A 23791-nucleotide genomic window follows, 5' to 3' on the forward strand; every position below is an offset into this window, starting at 1 on the left:
ATATTTCAAACAGTCATGCTTTCCAGTATTGCATGCACACAGGCTGAAAGTTCTCTGACAGTGCAGCTTTTAACTTCCATGTGGCCCCTCTAAAGGGCCAGACAAACTCCCAGATAAACTTCATTCAGCTATAAATAAATGGGTATTAATCCCAAACTGGGATGGGCATGCACAAGTTATAAAAACAAAGGTGGTGGTGCTGAGTGGTGGAATTGTAGGCTCTGCAAGCAACCTGATGCCTGTTCACCATCCCTGCTAACCGGCCTTTACAGGGATACACTTACAGCATGACTTAAACTTTAAAAACGTTGAAATTATTGACATCAAATGAATACGGAATACAACCATGGTTGTAAGAATTTACCTAGCCTGTTTTGGTGACTGGAGCACTTGAGGTCTGCAGCCCATGAAGTGGGTGAAGGTGATATTTTTAATTAAAGAATGGGATCTCTGACTTGTTCTGGAAGAAGAAAAATATTGGTTTGAAGTGATACAACCAATTAGTACCACCTGTCTTAATAAAATTTTGGCCTGGGAAGCAGGTTATAATTTCAAGATTTCTTTGATATCAGTGGGAGTTGTGGATCCTCTACGTCTCTGAAAATAAGATAATTTAATTTCTAAATATGCATTCATTGCCTAACTTTTAGGCATACAAGTCCAGAAATGTTTACCATGATCCTTTATGCAGTGTCTTCTAGTCGGAAATGTGGTAATCAGCATTCTTAGAAGTATGATCTGTGTAGTTGTGAAAGGTGAGCACTCACTAGTATTCTCTAAACAGTGTGATGATCTGGTTGACTTTAGAAATCTCCCAGGGTTTGACAAACTCCTTGGAGTGAGGAAGTACTGATAACTCAATTTCTTTCCCAAACAGGTTTCAGAATAACAGCCGTGTTAGTCTGTATTCGCAAAAAGAAAAGGAGTACTTGTGGCACCTTAGAGACTAACCAATTTATTTGAGCATAAGCTTTCGTGAGCTCACGAAAGCTTATGCTAAAATAAATTGGTTAGTCTCTAAGGTGCCACAAGTACTCCTTTTCTTTTTCCCAAACAGTGAGAGCTGTCATGGAGGACACACAATGGAGAAACTTGAAAGCGTATTGTTAGGCATAAAATATTTTTGTTTCCCTTGTCACTATAATGCAGATGTAAATAGCCAGAGACTTCTTGCTGGCACTGAAAATGAACACCCTTTAAAGTGAAAACTCTCAAGTACGTTTAGCTTGTGGTATTTCTGTCAGTGCAAATTAAGCATTATTACTGTTACATTTATTTGTTTGGCGTGTGATACGAAAATTGCATTTTAACACTGGTTAGATTTTGAAGCTGAATTGCAATAAAAGCAGAGATTCAGGTACCTTTGTCCTCAGAACTGTTTATTATAAATAAATATGACAAAATCTTATAGAAAGTTTTAATTACTTTTAAAATGAAAGTTCAGTTAGTACTTTATATTTGGATGTAAGCTTCCCCTGCATTGTGTGCAACCACAAAATTGCAACTTTGTGCTGATGCTGCATGATGTCCAGGAAACTAAACAGACTATGAAGTGCCACTAATTAGTCTAGCCCTGTCCAAGAGAGATACAATGCAAAAAGTAAACAAGCAGCATAAATGGTGAAATGGCAAACAGGAGGCTTGACATTTTTTCATTTTGACTAATTTAAGGGGCCTTCTGTAGCACATGTGAAGGACCCACCAAGCATAAATACAAGAATTACAGCCGGTTAAAGTAGTAGGGAGATGTGTAAGTGGGAACTCTTGTTTCTCTTCTAGAAAGCAAGGAACATTATTTTTAAAATGCTGAATTCTTTCAACACTGTGTTTACACAATGCAGCACTGCTGTAATAGTTAAGTTTAAGATCTTATTGATTTGAACTTCCCAAGTAGCTGTTTTTCGGTTCCATAAAGCCATGTGTGTTTACCTATCCCAGGCGATTATATTAAGAGGTGTCTTTCTAACGCACAAATGTGTATGAATCATAGAATCATAGAATCATAGAATATCAGGGTTGGAAGGGACCCCTGAAGGTCATCTAGTCCAACCCCCTGCTCGAAGCAGGACCAATTCCCAGTTAAATCATCCCAGCCAGGGCTTTGTCAAGCCTGACCTTAAAAACTTCCAAGGAAGGAGATTCCACCACCTCCCTAGGCAACGCATTCCAGTGTTTCACCACCCTCTTAGTGAAAAAGTTTTTCCTAGTATCCAATCTAAACCTCCCCCACTGCAACTTGAGGCCATTACTCCTCGTTCTGTCATCTGCTACCATTGAGAACAGTCTAGAGCCATCCTCTTTGGAACCCCCTTTCAGGTAGTTGAAAGCAGCTATCAAATCCCCCCTCATTCTTCTCTTCTGCAGGCTAAACAATCCCAGCTCCCTCAGCCTCTCCTCATAAGTCATGTGTTCTAGACCCCTAATCGTTTTTGTTGCCCTTCGCTGGACTCTCTCCAATTTATCCACATCCTTCTTGTAGTGTGGGGCCCAAAACTGGACACAGTACTCCAGATGAGGCCTCACCAATGTCGAATAGAGGGGGACGATCACGTCCCTCGATCTGCTCGCTATGCCCCTACGTATACATCCCAAAATGCCATTGGCCTTCTTGGCAACAAGGGCACACTGCTGACTCATATCCAGCTTCTCGTCCACTGTCACCCCTAGGTCCTTTTCCGCAGAACTGCTGCCTAGCCATTCGGTCCCTAGTCTGTAGCGGTGCATTGGATTCTTCCGTCCTAAGTGCAGGACCCTGCACTTATCCTTATTGAACCTCATCAGATTTCTTTTGGCCCAATCCTCCAATTTGTCTAGGTCCTTCTGTATCCTATCCCTCCCCTCCAGCGTATCTACCACTCCTCCCAGTTTAGTATCGTCCGCAAATTTGCTGAGAGTGCAATCCACACCATCCTCCAGATCATTTATGAAGATATTGAACAAAACCGGCCCCAGGACCGACCCCTGGGGCACTCCACTTGACACCGGCTGCCAACTAGACATGGAGCCATTGATCACTACCCGTTGAGCCCGACAATCTAGCCAGCTTTCTACCCACCCTATAGTGCATTCATCCAGCCCATACTTCCTTAACTTGCTGACAAGAATACTGTGGGAGACCGTGTCAAAAGCTTTGCTAAAGTCAAGAAACAATACATCCACTGCTTTCCCTTCATCCACAGAACCAGTAATCTCATGATAAAAGGCGATTAGATTAGTCAGGCATGACCTTCCCTTGGTGAATCCATGCTGGCTGTTCCTGATCACTTTCCTTTCATGCAAGTACTTCAAGATTGATTCTTTGAGGACCTGCTGCATGATTTTTCCAGGGACTGAGGTGAGGCTGACTGGCCTGTAGTTCCCAGGATCCTCCTTCTTCCCTTTTTTAAAGATTGGCACTACATTAGCCTTTTTCCAGTCATCCGGGACTTCCCCGGTTCGCCACGAGTTTTCAAAGATAATGGCCAATGGCTCTGCAATCACAGCCGCCAATTCCTTCAGCACTCTCGGATGCAACTCGTCCGGCCCCATGGACTTGTGCACGTCCAGCTTTTCTAAATAGTCCCTAACCACCTCTATCTCCACAGAGGGCTGGCCATCTCTTCCCCATTTTGTGATGCCCAGCGTAGCAGTCTGGGAGCTGACCTTGTTAGTGAAAACAGAGGCAAAAAAAGCATTGAGTACATTAGCTTTTTCCACATCCTCTGTCACTAGGTTGCCTCCCTCATTCAGTAAGGGTCCCACACTTTCCTTGGCTTTCTTCTTGTTGCCAACATACCTGAAGAAACCCTTCTTGTTATTCTTGACATCTCTCGCTAGCTGCAGCTCCAGGTGCGATTTGGCCCTCCTGATTTCATTCCTACATGCCCGAGCAATATTTTTATACTCTTCCCTGGTCATATGTCCAACCTTCCACTTCTTGTAAGCTTCTTTTTTATGTTTAAGATCCGCTAGGATTTCACCGTTAAGCCAAGCCGGTCGCCTGCCATATTTACTATTCTTTCGACTCATCGGGATGGTTTGTCCCTGTAACCTCAACAGGGATTCCTTGAAATACAGCCAGCTCTCCTGGACTCCTTTCCCCTTCAAGTTAGTCCCCCAGGGGATCCTGGCCATCCGTTCCCTGAGGGAGTCGAAGTCTGCTTTCCTGAAGTCCAGGGTCCGTATCCTGCTGCTTACCTTTCTTCCCTGCGTCAGGATCCTGAACTCAACCAACTCATGGTCACTGCCTCCCAGATTCCCATCCACTTTTGCTTCCCCCACTAATTCTACCTGGTTTGTGAGCAGCAGGTCAAGAAAAGCGCCCACCCTAGTTGGCTCCTCTAGCACTTGCACCAGGAAATTGTCCCCTACGCTTTCCAAAAACTTCCTGAAACGGATCAGAGTGCACATCTGTGATGCTATTGTGCCACTCGAATACAGCTGAGTTAATAGAGGTCTGCAGGTTGGATCTTTAGAAAAGGGCTGATTGGTTCATACAACATAGTGATAAATTGTTCCAAAATGTCAAAGGATTTAATCAAAATACTGGATAATATCTTAACGCTGTGTGGGGTCCAAGAATTTATTGTGCAAGTTTATGAATTTAGTATTAACATTTCAGGGCCTTTTTAGTATTCTGCCTTATGAACTTCAAAAGCAGTGTACCATGAAAGCTTATGCTTGTGTTAAAGAAACAGCTTAGCCCACCAAAATGATACAGAAGCACTCGTTAAGAACTTTGTTAGCCTAAAGATTGCTTTTTTTAAATATAAACAATACAAATTTAAGCCAATTTTTCAAAAATCTGTCTTGAAAAGTATTTAGATCTGTGTTTAGACTTAGGACTTTTGTTTGGAGAAGGGCTTTTTGTATCATGGAATTGCCCTTTATCAGGATCTGATGAGGTGGTGGTTTTTGGTAATTTTCCAGCTGTCACAAATACAAAAGAAGCCATTTACAAATGTACAGAAAACAGTGATCATAGAATTGCCTATCCTCTCATCAGTTTGTCTCACCCTACTATTTTGGCAGACACCTGGATGTTGGTTTTCTCTCCATAGTGTTGCTCCTCCCACCATAAATAGCATCTTATTGATGGACTCCAGAGTTTCTTCTGCTCATGTTGTATATTAAACCAACACTGCATCTCTTCCACCGTACACACACAACCCAACAGAAAAATATTTCCATTTATGATGATCAAAATGTAGAGAGCATTTTTCTTATTTTTCCTACTTGAGAACTTAGAGTTTGATTTAAGGATCTTTACTTCGTATATTTTGACATGTGGTGTTGACAGTTTGGGCTTGAATGGTTATAAGCTTTAACCATTTGAATCTCAGCATCTATTATATTTAAATAATTGTCTGACCCTCCCATAATTTCCAGCAATTGTGATGATATAAATCAATAAAAATAAACATGTCAGATTTATATTTTAAAAATCAAATTCTGCACAGTCTTTTTACCCTATAGAGCAATAGGCACTACACCCCATATTGTCTTTCTCAGCAGCTTTTCATGCATTTTGATCAGAAAGGGAAATACAATAGAGCATTGAATGCTAGAGCTCTAAGGTCCTGTGAACAGTTGCCCGATACCACCATCTGTGATCTCTGACAGAGAAGAACTGAACTATTCAAGTATTTTAATTTATCAGTAAATCTTCTGAAGGATGGTGTAAGGCTATGTGGTCTCATCTAGCCTCTCTTAGAGCTGTTTGTAGTCAGTCGTAATGTCCTCCGAGTCCTAAATATCATAAATTTTGTTAGGAAGTTTTAACAATCAGCACCAGTAATGCTGGGCAGAAGATGATCTCTGCTGTTTGGCTTCAGAGACCGCCATTTGAGGAGGACTATGGTTGCTTGTGACATTCTATACCTTGTGGGAGCATATTGTAACCTCCATATTCCTCATTTTCATGTAATTGTGCATATAAAGCATGCCTTGTATGGTATCGGGGAAAGGTTATGATCTTCTGAAAGTCACTTCTCTATCCATATATTTGTATCATTAATGCATATGAAGTTATGAGAATTGTGTTGTATGGTGGTCACTAAAACATGCCATAAATTGAATTCGCTCACCAGAGGCAACAGCAAGGAAAGTAACCAATGCCCGGGCTGGGTGTCAAACAACCCATCAACAGCCATTGTTCAGCAAGGGAGCTACAATGCAATGACTCACCTGCATGAGGCCTCACCAGGGGAATTGCTCAACCTTGCTTGGAGAGACTCAGCAGTACCCCCCCAGACATGCCTGGACTTGTGCTCCCCAAGCACATGGACTGAGGGTATAAAACAGACAGGGTGGACACATACTTTTCCCTTCTCCTGCCCCCACCTTCGCTGCAAACAACTATGACACTGAGAAGAAGACAAGACTACAACAGAGGAGATTGGCACAGATTTAAGGAACAAACCTGTTTATTAAGGAATGCAATATCCAGTGGGTTGAGGAAAACTGCTTAAATCTAGATGTTGCCCAGTCTAATAGAGTTGAGAGTTTAGACTGCATGCTTATGTTTTATTTTAGTTTGGTAACCACTCTGACTTTTTGCCTATCAATTAAAATCTATCTTTTGTGGTTAATAAATTTATTTGTTTATTCTACCTACAGCAGTGTGTTTGGTTTGAAGTGTGTCAGAGACTCCCCTTAGGATAACAAGCTGTTACATATCCATTTCTTTGTTAAATTGATGAACTCATATAAGCTTGCAGCGTCCAGCGGGCATAACTTGACACTGCAAGACGGAGGTTCCCAGAGTTGTGTCTGGGGCCGGAGACATTGGCTAGCGTCATTCAGTTGCACAATCCGAGGAGTAGCTTACATGCCAGAGGCTGGTGCGTGAACAGCCCAGGAGTGGGGGTTCTCACAGCAGAGCAGGGTAAGGCTGGCTCCCAGAGTCAAGGATTGGAGAGACCTAGCAGATCACTGGTCCGGATAACACCAGCGGAACGTCACATTGCTAATACCATATTTCTAGAGCTCTGCTTCCCTTAGTTACACTGGTGGTGAACAGAGGAAAAATACCCAGTTAAATGGAATGGAAACAGTCATTGCCTCCTTCAGAAAAGCACACCTACAAAACTCCTTGAAAAACACAATAACTCATCCCAGGCCTCCAGAAGCCAATGTTACGTGCTGCCTCATCACCAGCCAAATGTTCCCGAGCGAAGTAATTAACCACGGTGCTCTGCCAACATCCTAGCTGCCTCACAGACAGGGTTCAGACCCAGACACAGCCCAGAGATCGCTCTGGTGCACTAAAGGACGATCGCCACATAACCATGGGCACTGGACCACTCTGCTGCCTTTGACCCAATGGACCTGAAGGTGCTACTAACCCCCCTCCCTGACGTAGGAGGAGCAGATGGCCCAGCTCAACAGTGGCTCCGGTTGTTCCTCTCCAGCAGAACAAGAGTTGTGGTAACTCTTCCTCCTCTCTGAAGGCCTTCACCTTTGGGGTACCACAGGACCCAGACTATCCCCGTTTCTCCAGTATCTGTGTGAGACTACCAGTGAAGAGAGCGAGATGCCACGGGCTCAGCTGCCTAAAGTGTGGTGATAGCACTCAACTCTAGATCTCATTTTCAAATGATGCAGCTGCTGCCACTACTAATGTGTCAGAATGCCGACATGAAATTAGCTCTTGGATGAAGAGCAGCTGGTGCAAGCTGAATCCAGGCAAGACTAAAATGTTGCTGGTCACAAGGAGGGAAACACTTTTTGAAGAAGTGACCAAGACATTCTCTGCCTTCCATTGAAGGCTCACAGCCACCATTTGTCAAAGAGGTGTAGCCTCAGGGACCTATCTGACTCTGCTAAATCTGGATGACTAGGTACCATCAGTTTCCATGTATACCAGTAGCTTCATCCTTTCCTTCTGGACAAGAGCCTGAATGTGGTGTTTCATGCATTTGTCTCCTGCAGGCTGGATTACTGTAACTTGTATCTAAATGTGAATACTATGCACAAGTTAGTACAGAATGCATCTGCCCGCCTTCTCCGTGACTCAGGCTGTCATCACATCAGGCACCTGTTCCCATCCCTTCACTGGTTCCTGGTCAGGTCCTGATGCCAGTTTACAGCCTTGGTCCTAATTTTCAAAGCAATTAATGGATCAAGTCCCAGCTACATGAAAGACCAAATTTTGATCTGAGAACCACCATGACAGCTGTTCTCTTCTGGGACAAGGCAGATCACAAAGCTCAGGTTCGAGCACAGAGAGCTGGGAACAAAGCATTCTCTGGTGAGTGAGTTCCAGCAATGGAACAGTCTTCCAGAGGAGTTCAGGTGAATCCAGAGTCTGACCATCTTTAGGAAACATTGCAAAGCCTTCCTCTTCAAGAGAGACTTTCCACCATAAATGAGGCTCACAGCACTCTTTCCCCCTTCTAGTCCCAAGTCCCTACCCACCAATGGGAGGAGGGAAACCTACATCTAATACATCCCAGAGTGATGTTTGCTTTTTTTTTTTTTTTTTTGCAGGAGTGTTACACCGTTGACTCATATTTAGCTTGTGATCCACTATGACCCCCAGATCCCTTTTCGCAGTACTTCTTCCTTGGCAGTCATTTCCCATTCTGTGTGTGTGCAACTGATTTGTTCCTTCCTAAGTGGAGTACTTTGCATTTGTCCTTATTGAATTTCATCCTATTTACTTCAGACCATTTCTCCAGTTTGTCCAGATCATTTTGAATTGTAATCCTATCCTCCAAAGCACTTACAAACCCTCCCTGCTTGGTAATCTCTGCGAACTTTATAAGTGTACTCTTTATGCCATTACTGTATCTAAATCATTAATGAAGATATTGAATATAAGTGGACCCAGGACCGATCCCTGTAGGACCCCATTTGATATGCCCTTCCAGCTTGACTGTGAACCTCTGATAACTATTCTCTGGGAATGGTTTTCCAGCCAGTTTGAACCCATTTTATTGTAGCTCCATCTAGACTGTATTTCTGTCGTTTGAGGTCATGCAAAACAGTACCAAAAGCCTTACTAAGATATACCACATCTACCACCACTACCCTACCCCCATCCACAAGACTTGTTTCCCTGTCAAAGAAAGCTATTAGGTTGGTTTGACACGATCTGTTTTTGACAAATCCATGCTGACTATTACATCTCAACTTCTTATTTGCTAGGTATTTGCAAATCGATTGCTTGATTATTTGCTCCATATAATGGTTTGTTTCGTAGCTGGATCTTCTCAAGCAGGAATGCTTTGTCCAGGGCCTTGTGATTTCCGTTGTTCCGGAGGAGCACAGCTTTCTGAGAAAGTTAAAGATGTGAAATTTGCATGATCAAAAGGTAGTTAGTTATTAGCCATGTTTCAGCTCTGTGCAGTATCACAACAGTTTAGGTTGAGAAATGGTGACTTCAAGCTGAAACTACGGGGATGCATGTAGGTGGGCAGAATGTAGTTCCCGATGTGAACTTTGCTGAGGGGAACTCCAGGATTTATGTGTAGCAACACATCTTTTGTGATAGTTGGTTTTGCACTTCATTTGAAAGATGCTATTTCCAGGAGCTCCCTAACACCACACTGGAGCATTGGATCCATACTGTACTGACTAGAAGGAAAGAGTGCCAGTCGCTGTGGTGCCTTAATAACTTCCGCATCATCTGGGTTTTTCCTGGAGGTGTCCAACTACTCAACGCACCCGACGTTGATTAGCATGGGAAGTCAGACAAGATCATAGAATAAGGTGTTGAAGCTTCAAGTTTTGTGGAGTGCTTCGAGATCATTTCTGTCCCAGGTAGTGGGATAACCAAATAGTTGCTTAACTTTAGTGCTCTTGGCATACTACTTGAATTTAATGGGATGCTGTCAAGTTGTTTAGGTCTAAAATTCACACCCTTATGCATTTCATAGTAGAAAATCCCATCTTGGTTTCACTTCGTGGTTTCCCTTTGAACTTGATCCCCGCAGCAACAAATGACTAAAACAAAAACAATTGACCTGTTTAACAGAGGTCCTAAAAATGAGGCATATATGATCATGCATTAGCATATCTGAGCAGAGAAACCCCCAGGGTTTCCTGTTGCTTTTAAAAGGGAATGTGAGGCACTAGAAACTCCACACACTTTCAGGAGTTTAATACATAAATGTATTTAAACTGTAACCAGAATAAATGTCAGCTCATGGTGTTTATTGCTGAATTACCCTGACTAAGCATGAGGAAGACAAACATGACTGTAGTATAATTTTGATTCTCACTGGCTATTGATGCGTTTCTCTCATTTTAAAGTAATCTGAGGAGCAGTAAGTGCAGGTCTAGTGCCTGTGTTTATTGTTTTCACTAACCCACCTGTCGAGCCTTTCTAAATCCCCACACTTTTGAGGAGCAAGCCTACTCAGTTTTTCTGTCTTGTAGAACTTGAGCTTTCGTCTACAGGCCAACTAAGAGGGCAGGACAGCACCTGGGGGCTATAAAGGACAGGGAGAATCAGGTACAGAAAGATACCCAGTGGCTGATATTCCAGGATCAGAGAGCTGGACCCAGAGGAACTGTGAGAGGGCCAAAGGGAGTGAAGGATGCTCTCTTGGCAGGGATGTTCCCTGCTAAATATGCTCTCCAGGCACAAAGGCTGTGGGGGTTCCCACTGGGAAGAGTGGGGATGCACTCAGGGTAGAAGGGCTGGACTGGCTGTCCTGGGATGAGGATAGGAGAGGACTGTACCGGGAAGCCGGGGCCTGGTGGGAGATGCCCAGGATGTATGTTGCATGTACTGTTTGAACTATGTGGGGGGAATTCTGGACTATGGTTGTGGGACTTTTGTTGTGAATTATGTGCACAGGACTTCTATAATAAATTAACCCCACAAGGGCCATCTGCATTGAGAGGCTGTTTGGTGGGATTCTGAACGGGGAAACTGAGGCAGATGCACCTGTCATGCCACGGCCTGTCGAAGCGGGGTCACCCTATGACACTTGGTTATTTTGTGTACCAGATGCATATGATAGAGAACACTTCCACATGAACTCTGATGTATGTAATTGCACGCAGCATTATGTATGCCTTGGATATGTCACAGAACAAGAGTCTGAAAGCTGAGAGGTGTGGGGACTCCATATACAGCAGTTATGCTTCCTGAAGTGTTCAGTATTTTGTCTCAATTGGTAAGAAGTCCTGACATGTAGTTGATACTGATAGTTCGACTCTTGGTCGGTCAATTAGGTGAGTCCCCACCTAGTCCCTATCTTTTAAATGATTTTTGAGCTGCTATGTTTGACGTCCCTGTGAGCAGCACAACAGTATCTTCAAAGAAGCAAAAGCGCCATACCTGCTGGCTATTTTCCCTTGACGTGCAGACACGCAAATCCTGGAACATGCCTTGGAGACAAGATTACGTAATTAGCAGGATGTGTGTGGGTATAATTGAACAGAGTGTTACGACCTTCCTAGTAATTTAATGTGCAAGCTTTGATATTCCCCTCCCTCCCAACCCCATGTTTGGTTTTAAGTTTATGGGGAGTGGGATAAGAGCAGGTTAACTCCTTGTGCTCTTTAGAAGAGCTTAGGAAACATGTAATGGAAATCTGAGGTTTCTTACTAGACAAGGGTTTGGGTGCCTGCCTAGTGGTGACTGTAATAGCACAAGGCAGTTGCCATGCTGAAGTGGGAAAGACTTCTGTTGATACATGGTTATCGCAAGGTGCACAGGCTCCTGCACAAACCCACCGCTTATCAGTGTGCTGACTGGTGACTAGATGAGGCATTGTAGGGGGTAAGAGGAAGGAGAACTGCTGCTGCTCTGGCCAGCTTGTGTCTTGTAACGCCTTGTTTCCATCTGCTTCTACCAGCCTGCAGACTGCTGCTGTATTGTGGGGGTAGCTCTTACACCTCCCTCCCGACTGGACCTGCCAGTAATGGCCCACAGAAGAGCTAGGGCAGAGGTTCTCAACCTTTATCTTTCAGAGCCAGCCCCACCCCCACCCCCACATGATAGAGAAACTCCAGGGCCCACCTGTGCCACAATAACTGGTTTTCTGCGTATAAAAGACATTAGAGGGTAGTAAGCAGGGCAATTGCCTGGGGCCCCATGCCACAGGGCCCCCATGAAGCTAAGTTACTCAGGCTTTGGCTTCAGCCACAGGTGGCAGGGCTCAGGACCCTGGACTTCAGCTTTCTGCCCTGGGGCCCAGGGAGTCTAATCCTATCCCTGCTTGGAGGACCCCCTGAAACCTGCTCACGGCCCCCCAGAGGGCCTCGAACCCCTGAATGAGAACCACTCAGCTAGGGGATGCCAGCAGGATTAGAACTGCCAGTAGGAGAGGAGTGTCCCTGGGGGAAGGGAACAAGGAAGCTGCCCGCCATGTCCATGGGGAACAGGACATGTTGCAGAGCAGCAGTTGTGAAGAGAGGAACAGAATAAAACACTTATTGGGTATATACAGCTGAAATGACCCATTTCCTATTGTGACTTTTTCGTGGCTGGAGTTGCTACAGGGATCTTACGTGACACTGAGGGCTAGTTGACACTAGAAGTGCTACAGCAGTGCAGCTGCACCGATGTAGCTGTGCCACTGTAGCAGTCTGGTGAAGATGCTGTATGCCAATGAGAGAGCGAGCAGAAGAGTGCAAAGGGCTGGATTTTGAGGTGTCTAGTGAGAGAAATAGCATCAACATGAGACGTATTGAGTTTTTGCCATGTCGTCCCATTCTGTGCGTGTGCCAAGTGGTTTGAGTGGGCAGGCTGTGCAATTAGACATTCATGCATAGACTCAGGCTGAAAAGGTTGATAACCCTGTGAATCCGTGGCCTTTTCCTCCATGCTGCTCCAGTCACCTGCACCTCCAGCTGCACAGCTTGCTCCCATCCTGTGCTCTCTTTGTGTGCCTCAGGTGGCTGCGTGCGTGTGACCTTTCCAAAGGAGTTAACTAGGCTTGTAGGACTAATTACTGCTGACTGTGTCTAGTGCCCTTACTCCTCCATTTATGGCATAATATTTGGGGCTCTGTACCACCTGCAGTAGGTGTTCTTATTCTTTCCCTTTCCTGCAGCCCACCTTTGGGTGGCGTGCTTCCAGATACCTACATGGTCGGAAGGGCCCAATGCTGGTTGGATGTTGGTATGGTATTAGTAGCTGGTAGTCTTTGGTCTGCCATTTTTAAGTTAAGTCAAACTCATCTGCCACCATCTGTGCTGCGTAATGGAAAGCACAAAACTTTGCCCTACCTCTTTTCAATCTATCTGCCTCGTCTGTGTCATTCCTGACAGGTGTATGTATCCCCTAAAACAAGAAAAGGAGTACTTGTGGCATCTTAGAGACTAACACATTTATTTGAGCATAAGCTTCCGTGAGCTACAGCTCACTTCATTGGATGCGTTCAGTGGAAAATACAGTGGGGAGATTTATATACACAGAGAACATGAAACAATGGGTGTTACCATACACACTGTAAGGAGAGTGACCACTTAAGGTGAGCTAATACCAGCAGGAGAGCGGGGGGCGGGGGGGACCTTTTGTAGTGATAATCAAGGTGGGCCATTTCTAGCAGTTGACAAGAACATCTGAGGAACAGTGGGGGGTGGGAGGGGGAATAAACAAGGGGAAATAGTTTTACTTTGTGTAATGACCCATCCGCTCCCAGTCTCTATTCAAGCCTAAGTTAATCGTATCCAGTTTGCAAATTTAATTCCAATTCAGCGGTCTCTCGTTGGAGTCTGTTTTTGAAGTTTTTTTGTTGAAGAATTGTCACTTTTAGGTCTGTAATCGAGTGACCAGAGAGATTGAAGGGTTCTACGACTGGTTTTTGAATGTTATAATTCTTGACGTCTGATTTGTGTCCATTTATTCTTTTACGCAGAGACTGTCCAGTTTGGCCAATGTACATGGCAGAGGGGCATTGCTGGCACATGATGGCATATATCACATTGGTGGATGTGCAGGTGAACGAGCCTCTGATAGTGTGGCTGATGCGATTAGGCCCTATGATGGTGTCCCCTGAATAGATATGTGGACACAGTTGGCAACGGGCTTTGTTGCAAGGATAGGTTCCTGGGTTAGTGTTTTTGTTGTGCGGTGTGTGGTTGTTGGTGAGTATTTGCTTCAGGTTGGGGGGCTGTCTGTAAGCAAGGACTGCCTGTCTTCCAAAATCTGTGAGAATGATGGGTCGTCCTTCAGGATAGGTTGTAGATCCTTGATGATGCTTTGGAGAGGTTTTAGTTGGGGGCTGAAGGTGATGGCTAGTGGCGTTCTGTTATTTTCTTTGTTGGGCCTGTCCTGTAGTAGGTGACTTCTGGGTACTCTTCTGGCTCTGTCAGTCTGTTTCTTCACTTCAGCAGGTGAGTATTGTAGTTGTGAGAATGCTTGATAGAGATCTTGTAGGTGTTTGTCTCTGTCTGAGGGGTTGGAGCAAATGCGGTTGTATCGTAGAGCTTGGCTGTAGACAATGGATCGTGTGGTGTGATCTGGGTGAAAGCTGGAGGCATGTAGGTAGGAATAGCGGTCAGTAGGTTTCCGGTATAGGGTGGTGGTTATGTGACCATCGCTTATTAGCACCATAGTGTCCAGGAAGTGGATCTCTTGTGTGGACTGGTCCAGGCTGAGGTTGATGGTGGGATGGAAATTGTTGAAATCATGGTGGAATTCCTCAAGGGCTTCTTTGCCATGGGTCCAGATGATGAAGATGTCATCAATGTAGTGCAAGTAGAGTAGGGGCATTAGGGGATGAAAGCTGAGGAAGAGTTGTTGTCTCTGTTCTTGGTTTTCTTAGAGCAGTGATCTCCAACCTTTTTATACCCAAGATCCCTTTTTGAATTTAAGGGCTACCCAGGATCTACCCCGCCCCATCCCTGAGGCCACACCCCTTCCCCACAACCCCGCCCCACTCACTCCATCCCCCCTCTCCATCGCTCGCTCTCCCCCACCTTCACTCACTTTCACCGGGTTGGGGTTCAGGAGGGTGTGCAAGCTCTGGGTTGGGGCCGAGGGGTTCACAGTGTGGGAGGGGGCTCTGGGCTGAGCCTGGGGCAGGGGGTTGGGGTGCAGGAGGGGGTGAGGGGTGCAAGCTCTGGGAAGGAGTTTGTGTGCAGGACAGGGCTCTGGACTGGGCAGAGTGTTGGGGGGCAGGAGGGGATGTGGGTGCTGCCTCTGGGAGGGGGGTCAGGGCTGGGGGTTGGAGTGCGGTCTCCCTCTGGGCAGCACTTATCTCCTGCGGTTCCTGGTTGCGGTGCAGGTTGGCTGCCACTAAGGCAGGCTCCCTGCCTACCTCGGCCTCACACCACTCCAGGAAAGCGCCAATGCACCTTTGCGGCCCCTTTAGCAGGTGTGAGCGGCACGTGGCTCTGCATGCTGCTCCTCTCTGCAATTGGCTGGAAATGGGGAGCTGTGGCCAACAGGAGCTGCGGGGGCAGTGCTTAAAGGCAGGAGCAGCATGAGGAGGGAGACCTCTGCCCCTGCGGGGTGGCGCTGGCAGCTTCCAGGAGCGGCGTGGGGCCGGGGCAGGCAGAGAGCCTGTCTTAGTGGCAGCCCCACTGCAAAGCCAGAGATCACAATTGACTGATGACCAGTAATCAAATACCAGCAGTTCTCTGCTTGTAAATATCCTACAATAGCACACCCCAGGGTGTTCATCAGAGAGGAAACTTCTCTACTACAAACTTCAGTTCCCAGAGTCCACTTGGCTGTCAAAAGCAGTGTGAAGAGGACTTGAAACCTAAGGAGAAATAACTTAACAGTGCCATTTCAATTACTTTTCCCATGCTTGTAATGACTGAGATAGTGGTCTCATGGGGCAAACCATGCTTTGTGTGCCATGGTTGTGAGGAAGGGAACCGGTCATGGGTCCAGCCCTCACATCTTTGAATGGGAACATTGCAAGCCTGTGTTTCATACTTCGAGGAGACAAGCTCTGAACAGCAGTGACTGATGCCGTGAGTTGATATATCACCACCTTTCTCCTGAAGTGTAAACTTGAAAACAAATATCAGACTTTTTCAGAACAAGTTTCAACAAGATCTTAAAAAGAAAAGGAGTACTTGTGGCACCTTAGAGACTAACCAATTTATTTGAGCATGAGCTTTCGTGAGCTACAGCTCACTTCATCCAGCAGGACAGTGGGGTGGGAGGAGGTATTGTTTCATATTCTCTGTGTATATATAAAGTCTGCTGCAGTTTCCACGGTATGCATCTGATGAAGTGAGCTGTAGCTCACGAAAGCTCATGCTCAAATAAATTGGTTAGTCTCTAAGGTGCCACAAGTACTCCTTTTCTTTTTGCGAATACAGACTAACACGGCTGTTACTCTGAAACAAGATCTTAGTCATTAGCCACCTTTAAATGGGGGATATTGGTGGTAATGCTAGCCACGCCAGGACAGGAGAAGTCTGTTGTTCAAATAGACATTAGCATGTGTTGCACAAGAATAGTGTACTGCACATTATAAGTAACTTGCTGCTACTGATGTGCCATCTTCTGAAATGCTTTACTACTTGTATTGCAGTAGCAGCTGGCGGCCCCATTCAGGTTCTGTGCCCTGCTGTGCTCAGTGTTATAAACGCACAGTAAGAGAGTTCCTGCCCCTAACCGCTTACAGTCTTTTACAAATAATCATTTTGTTACTCTTAACTTTTGGGATCTTTTTTTTTTCTGTCCCCTACCATAACTGTATTATTTGAATTTTAATGGAATCCCAAGTGTGTGCATAATAATTTTCTTAACACTTTGACTCTTATTGCAGGAGTACTGATAGGCCAATATACTCTTCTTTCCGATTTCTTTTTGATGTTCACAACACCAAGGTTAAATTGTATGTCTCTGATTAATCCTCTTAATAAGTGACTACTGCAGAGAGAGGGATTTACACTGCAGTCAGGTACTTAATTTGTTTCATTTGTTTCTAGGGGCCCAGAGGATACCTGTTTTGAGTATGGTGTTTTCCCAGCTATCCTGAGCTTCCCTCTTGATTATCCTCTAAGTCCTCCGAAGATGAGGTTCACATGTGAGATGTTTCATCCAAACAGTAAGTTTGATTCAACAGGTGTTTGTTTTTTTTTAAAGACTTTATTTTAATACATAATTTTTTAAAGGGGCAACTGTTGTAGGAGGACATCAGGTGTTTCCACAAAGGCTGTTGTCTCTCATTTAACCCCAGATCTGGAGTGTGTGCTGGGAGCTCTCCTAACCAGTGGACAGTTTCATGTCTTTCTGGAACTGTCTTTTCTCCTAATCTAACTCTCTTTTATCATGCTTTCTTGGTCATGGTACAGCAAGGGTCAGGACTGAAAAGTGAGTCTGTCTTGCATGGGGATCATTGCAGGAATTCTTGCAGTTATACTACATCTGAATTCTCTGATGGTGTATGCCTTGTGGTATATGGCTAGAAAAACAATCTGAATCTGGGGTAGACTCTCTTCTGTGCTGTTCTGTAACTTAAATGTTGCTAATGTGAGGAATCTTTTTAAGGGAAGAAAAAGTAGCATTTGCTGCAAAAGACGGGGGTTTAATGAGATTCCTCATGTGACATTGCTGTGAGGCCAGGTGCCTCTGTTCAATATGTGGCACAGCTCAGATTCTTGGATGTGAATTTCAGCAGAGGTTTTTTTAGTCTTTTAGTGTAACTCCAATCTTTTTAACTGTCACTGTATCACAACCAAACTGTTTTTATGGGACTCCTCTCTGCAGGTAGGGGTTTAAGAGTGTTCTACTGAATAATACTAATGCTTGTGTCCAAAAGCTCATATATTTTAAAAACTGCACCAAATGCTATTCCAGCACTCAATTCTCATTTTCTGAACAGGCCCATGGCGTTCTGCACAAAGCTGTTGGTTACTGCTTTAATTAGTTATTAAAGCAACACAGAAAACATGTGTGAACCTTTTATTATGACTCAAATTATGTGCCTGGACCCATCCTCTGATTCATTAAAGTCTGACAATACTAGAGGGAAAACTCTGGTCGCACCTGCCGCGCATGTTCCCCACCCCTAGTACACAAGCTCTGGAATGTCAACCACTTTAAGTTCTGGCTGAGATTTAGGTACCTGACATGAAATATGGTTTAAACAAGCCATGGAATTTGTGCAGCTCCTGATCTTCACCTACTCTGCCCTTCCTGTACATTATGGTATATTATTCCATCAGCAAGAGGGGTAGTTTAATCCACCCAGCTCCCATTGCCCTTGTCTCCGACTGATTGTCAATGTTCTTAGACCCTGCCTGTCACCATGGGAACTGATCTCCCAGTTGAGTCCTGTACAGATGCACCATTAATGTAATGTAAGGAAAGTTCTGCAGGGACTGAAGTTTTCAAGAAGCCTGGGTGACTTAGTTGTGTATATATATATATAGGGCTAAAATGTTCTACACTGCTTTGAAAATCCAGCAAGTCAGCATAGCAGTGACCAGCAGAGGATGGAGTTCTTGGAGTGTCAGAGTATCTTGTGTCCAGTTGCAGGGAGGAGACTAGCAGAGGATTGTGGTGAGATCCACTCTTAATATCTCCATCTCTGTTCTGGAAGGAGTATGCTAATGAAACCTGCGGGTGAGAGTAATTTGGAACGGGTGGTGAGGACAGGGCAAAAGGCTGTAGGGAGGCTAGAAATATGGGCAGAAAATAACGAAGTGTGGTTCACTTTGGAAACTACGGGGTAATGATTCTCTGGAGGTACAGTAATCCATATTGCAGAGTCCCTGGGAGAGAGAAGCTTGGGCACTAGTAAAGCTGAAAAATGTTTGGCTCTAATTTGCTGCCTACTTTCCCTGTAGAGTATTATTTTTTTCTCCTGTGCATGAGATCTGATTTTTACAACCTGCCTCTGTGACCTGGGCTACAATGATGATAAAGTTAGTTTCTCCCTTCTTAGTTCAGGAAAGATAACAAAACGCCCATAACTTGTCCTGTTGCCTTCTGAAGGGAAAGTGTCCCCTTGGGTTCAGGAGCAGCTGTTTGGAGGCAAGGGCTGAGCAAGTCTGGTCATCTCTGCACATAAATCATTGCTGGTCTGAGGAGCCCAAAGGGGCAAATGCATCATTTATAAAAAGCTTTTCATCTCCTCTGCTTCCTCTTCAGTTTACCCAGATGGGAGAGTTTGCATTTCCATTCTGCATGCTCCAGGGGATGACCCCATGGGGTACGAGAGCAGCGCTGAGCGGTGGAGCCCAGTGCAGAGCGTGGAGAAGATCCTTTTGTCAGTGGTCAGCATGTTAGCAGGTAAGGATTAGTGCCTCATCTGGAGTTGCTCAGTTAGGATAGCATTTCTGAAGCATGGGTAATGTCTTTACTTTGATATTTGTCTTTGTTGGGCAGTCAAAGGTCTCAGACCTTGTTCTGCAACAGCAAGATCTGTCAGTGCCATAACAGCCACCTACTGCTTTATTAATGTATCGGTACCCTCAAAATACCTGGACTAGATCAGCAAATTGGTGGCTCCAGGTTTGCATGCAACCTCACACTGCTTCTCTCCAGGCTAATGGCACCGCCATGGAGATCTGTGAGGCCCAGTTACTGCTCTCTGCTGTCGTGTGTGAAACCAGGGTTCAGTTTTTGGTTCTCACTCTGATAGGTCACCTAAGAAGTCAGCGTTTCAGGGACAACCCTGCAAGCCCTGTAGCTAATGTAATAATATTTCACACAGATTTCTACCCTGGAGATAAGTTTCTAAAGTTTGGCTATCTAATAACTGGAGAAGATAAAAATGTGTCCCTTGAATAATTGGTACTGAGTGATAAAAATATAATTTAGGTGCTTAGATGCTGCTATGATGAAGGCTGGCTAAGAACCTAGAGAGCTATTCTGGATATATACACTCAGGGAAGAAATACTACCGTCGACCATAATCACAGCAATGACCATCAGGATGTAAAATCCAAGGTTTTAGGAACAGAAAACCTGAATGAACAGGACGCAAAGCACTCTACTTGTTCCCGTTTTTAACATCAAGACTGTTCCCAAATCAGCTCAATTACCAGTTATACATTAAACATCCTAAGGCTTAATACAGTGATGTGTAGGCCTCAAAAGGTTTGGGTTGTGCCACCATCTTACCCAGGCTTTCCAATGCTCCAATAGCTGCCTGGACTCTTCCATCCTTGTGACTTTGTTTCCCTTTTTCCCCTGCCACAAGACACACCTTTGAATATCCTTTGTGTATCAGAGATTCTGGAAACCTCTTTCCTGGACGCTGGCTGCTAGCAGATTCAAACTGTGTGCTCTGGAGTTGTGCCTACCAAAGACTGGAAACTGAAGGCAGCTGGGGCCTAGTGGAGAGGTTGCGAGAGGTATAGGGTCCCACAGTCTGATCCAGGAGTGGTGAGAAAGGTCTGGATGGTAACAGTCTTGGGAGAAGCTAGGTTTGGAGATTGGTGATCCTCGGGTTAGTGTTTCTGTGCTCTGAACTGGTCAAATCATCCGTAGTTGGATTAATTTGGATCTGAAGTTCACGTACAGTCACAAGAGACTTCATGAGCTTTATTCCCCTCTTGTCATGGAATGGCTCCAATTCCTTGTGATCAAACCATGAAAGCAAACTGGCAGATGCAGGAGGTAGAGGCTGGGAGCCAGGACTCCTGGGTTCTATTCTCAGTTGCCATTGTCTGTATGATCCTTAAGAAGTAATTATGCTCCCCCTTTCACCACTGTTCTTTATTAATTTTGGGTAAGTCTCTGTACCTTAATTTAGCTGACTGTAAAATGAGTTGCCAACCTCACAGGGGCTTAAATACTGTTTGCAAAGTTCTCAGATTCTTGAGGTTGAAGAAGTGAAGGTTGCTCTAGAAGTGAATGTTGTGTGTGTTTCTGTGGCACTCTTCCCCCAGGTGCAGGAGAGGACCTGCAGTGGTGGGGCTGAAGAGAAATCTGGGTTTTCATGAAACTCCAGAACCAGAAAGGGATTTGCCAGGTGGCAGCCTGCAGTGTTAGAAACCTCCACTAATCTTCTGACTGCCTCATTGGTGACAAAATACTATCTTAAGTGCTGAGGTTCAGCTACTAAGAAAGCACCAATACCAATCACTTAAGCTTTTCCCCCCAAAAAACCTCTTGCTGAAACTCTCCTCTATTTTCTGTGAGATATGTGAAACAAGGGGTGGGATGGGCGCTGCATATATAGTGGGATTTCCTCTCCAAGGGCAGCTACATTCCCCCTGGTGCGGATGGTATCCCAAGCACACAGGGGGATGAATGTGCAGAGGCAGCATTTGAAGAACCAAAGTCCTCGGTGAGTAACCTGCCTATCTGTTGTGTCTTTCTCATTTCAGAACCAAATGATGAAAGTGGAGCCAATGTTGATGCCTCCAAAATGTGGCGGGATGACAGAGAACAGTTTAACAAAATTGCCAAGCAGATTGTGCAGAAGTCCCTTGGGCTTTAAAAACAAAAAAGAAAAGAACGAAACTGCAGTGTTTTGTATTTCTCTCCAGCTGACAGAGAGCAATGCTTAGTGCTGATACCAAAAAGGCAGATTTTTCAAAATTGTTGGCCTAATTCTTCCTCTTTATTCTTTTTATTATTTCCCCCCCTTTAAAAAGCCTCTGGCTCAGACTAAAACATGTAGCAAGGGGGTACATTACTAGAATTCAAAAATGGAATCAGTCCTATTGCAAAGGCTGTTCAATGCTACCTCATTCTGTTGTATTGAAAACATGGAGACTTTACAAAGCATGAATTTGAGCCTAGCACAGTCTTATACTCATTTTCTGCAATCCACTCCCTGGTCTCACCAAGAAAATGCACAAGTCATTGTGCATTGCCGAGCAGTGGAATCCTCCCCAGTCAGTGATTCAGAGCAAAGGTTAGTGAACAAATACTTAAGTAGCTAGGTGGTCGGCATATTAATGTTTGCAGGTATTCCCAGAGCTTGTTCCAGAGAAGAGGAGTTTTAGGTGACCTGCTACAACAATCAGCTTTACGTTTCTGCTTAACATCGTACCCAAAAATGTGTGCAGAAACAGTCATTTTTAATTGTGTGATCTCATTGGGAAATTGGAAACAGCAATGATATTCAACACCAGAGTTTACAAAAAGGTAGCTCAGTGAAAGAGGTTCTAAAACAAGAATACCTTCAGGTTGTTTTAATGTAGGTAGCGATTTTAAGTTTTTTAGCTAAGGCGTCTCAAATTCTAGATGGCCAGTTTCATCAGTGGCTGATGCTCGTGGACCCAGCTGTCTAGAATAGCCCAATATTTTTGTATCATGCTGTCAGTCTAAATCTAGCCTTTGAATCTGCTTTTGCAAAGAAGAGATCTCAATGACTGCTGTAATTACTCCCTAAAAATATTTATTGTAACTTCCAGTTTAAATCAGAGAGGTAGGTCAGGAAACCCAGTCTTTTCCTAAACATTTTGGTCAGCTGTTTTGTTAGGTACCTGCATCCCGAAACGCAAGGTAGGTCATCTGTGCTCTGAAAATCGTGGAGCGGGGGAGAAAGGGGCTCAGCTAGTCCTGCTAGGAAACTAAAATCTTTCCAAGATATTGTGAGATGATCTGAAACCCTGTTCTGCCAATACTTGATAGAGTAGAGTACTGACTTGAACACTTGTCATGACAGACCAGGTCACCCACACTTCAGGTAGGGAACGTGGATTTTGACGGTGATCCAATTTAACCCTTACTTTAACAGGAGTTGCAATTTCTAGATGCTAACTGCTCTTGCATACCTAAGTCAGTGCTGGGGGAGATCCTTATCACTGATGCCATCCTCTGGAGGATGGAAGGATGCACACTTGCAACATTGTTCTACTGACCTCTGTATGGTATGCAGCAGGACAATGAAGAACTTTCAAACTCTACTCATTGTAGTGCCCAGACTGTAAAGCTTGTGTGGGGCACCTTCTAGTGTTCTTGCTTTACAACTGAACCTCTTGTCTAGGCCTGAATCTTCTGTAGGCATTTCAAGCAAATATGCTTATGCTGCAAGCAATAACATAAACCTCTGTTGTGTGTGGAATCAAATATTGTTGACTAACTAAAACAGGCTAGGATAGGAGTATCTTTTTTTGAATGAAAAGAACCAAGAAATCAAATTATAGGAATAATTACATTATTGAGAGAGCTTTGCTGAAGTGACACATGTATATTGCTCTCATTTCAGTATCTGGTGGCTTGCAGTTCATATTGCATACACACATGTGCTGCATGTCACTCTAGGGCGTCGTCTTTATCCATCACTGAAGAGACTCTGGACTGGGATAACTTGCTGGATTTACCTCCATTATAGGGAGTAATTCCTATAGGTTTGGAAGAAGACTAGTTTTGGGGGCAGGAAGATGATGGAGTAGTATTGTACCCAACTAGTATTTGCAAATGTACATGAAGATGTAGCTTTTGTATGTGGAGTGAAGGCATTTTATGCACTGGATAGATGCGGTGTAGCTTGTGGAGTACCATGGTCACATTAGGAAACAGCTCCCTAAAGGAGGGGGCTGTATGCCTGATTCCAGACAGATTGATCACAATCAAGAAAGGGACATGGCAGAATTAGTCTTGTTTTAAAAACAAAATATTTTTATTCATGTGTATTCAAAGATTCATTATCCTTATTTTATGGTGGAACTTAATCTGTATATTGAAAATAAAGTGATATTTTCTTCTTTCACAAAAGCATAAGAATGAATTTCTCCTCGATTGTTTCTTTCAGTAGGTGAAAAGATAGATAGCCAGGAGAGTACAGCTTTGACTTGGGCCCCATGTGGGAAAAGATATAGTCCACTATCATTAAGCCCACAGGAGAGATATTCAAAGACACAAAGGGGCATAAGAATTGCCAGGTGGGCTCAGACCCAAGGTCCATCCCATCCAGTATCTTGTCTCTGACATTGAACAGCACAAGCTGTTTTAGAAGGTGGTGCAAGAATCCTGTCC

The 23791-nt window shown here is 44.4% G+C and overlaps 1 protein-coding gene across 2 annotated transcripts in view; it reads left to right on the top strand.

Moving 5' to 3' along the window:
- The window catches only part of UBE2G2 (ubiquitin conjugating enzyme E2 G2), a 57617-nt gene extending 34078 nt beyond the window's left edge, over positions 1 to 23539 (top strand). For both annotated transcript variants that reach the window (XM_077826391.1, XM_077826392.1), the window contains 3 exons: positions 16837 to 16955; positions 19004 to 19144; positions 21190 to 23539. In XM_077826391.1, the coding sequence (XP_077682517.1) occupies positions 16837 to 16955; positions 19004 to 19144; positions 21190 to 21302 (373 nt within the window). In that variant the 3' untranslated portion in view covers positions 21303 to 23539. The remainder of the gene's footprint in view (positions 1 to 16836; positions 16956 to 19003; positions 19145 to 21189) is intronic.
- The last annotated feature ends 252 nt before the right edge of the window (positions 23540 to 23791 follow it).

Source organism: Eretmochelys imbricata, chromosome 9 (genome assembly GCF_965152235.1).
Source record: "Eretmochelys imbricata isolate rEreImb1 chromosome 9, rEreImb1.hap1, whole genome shotgun sequence".
Lineage (NCBI taxonomy): Eukaryota > Metazoa > Chordata > Testudines > Cheloniidae > Eretmochelys > Eretmochelys imbricata.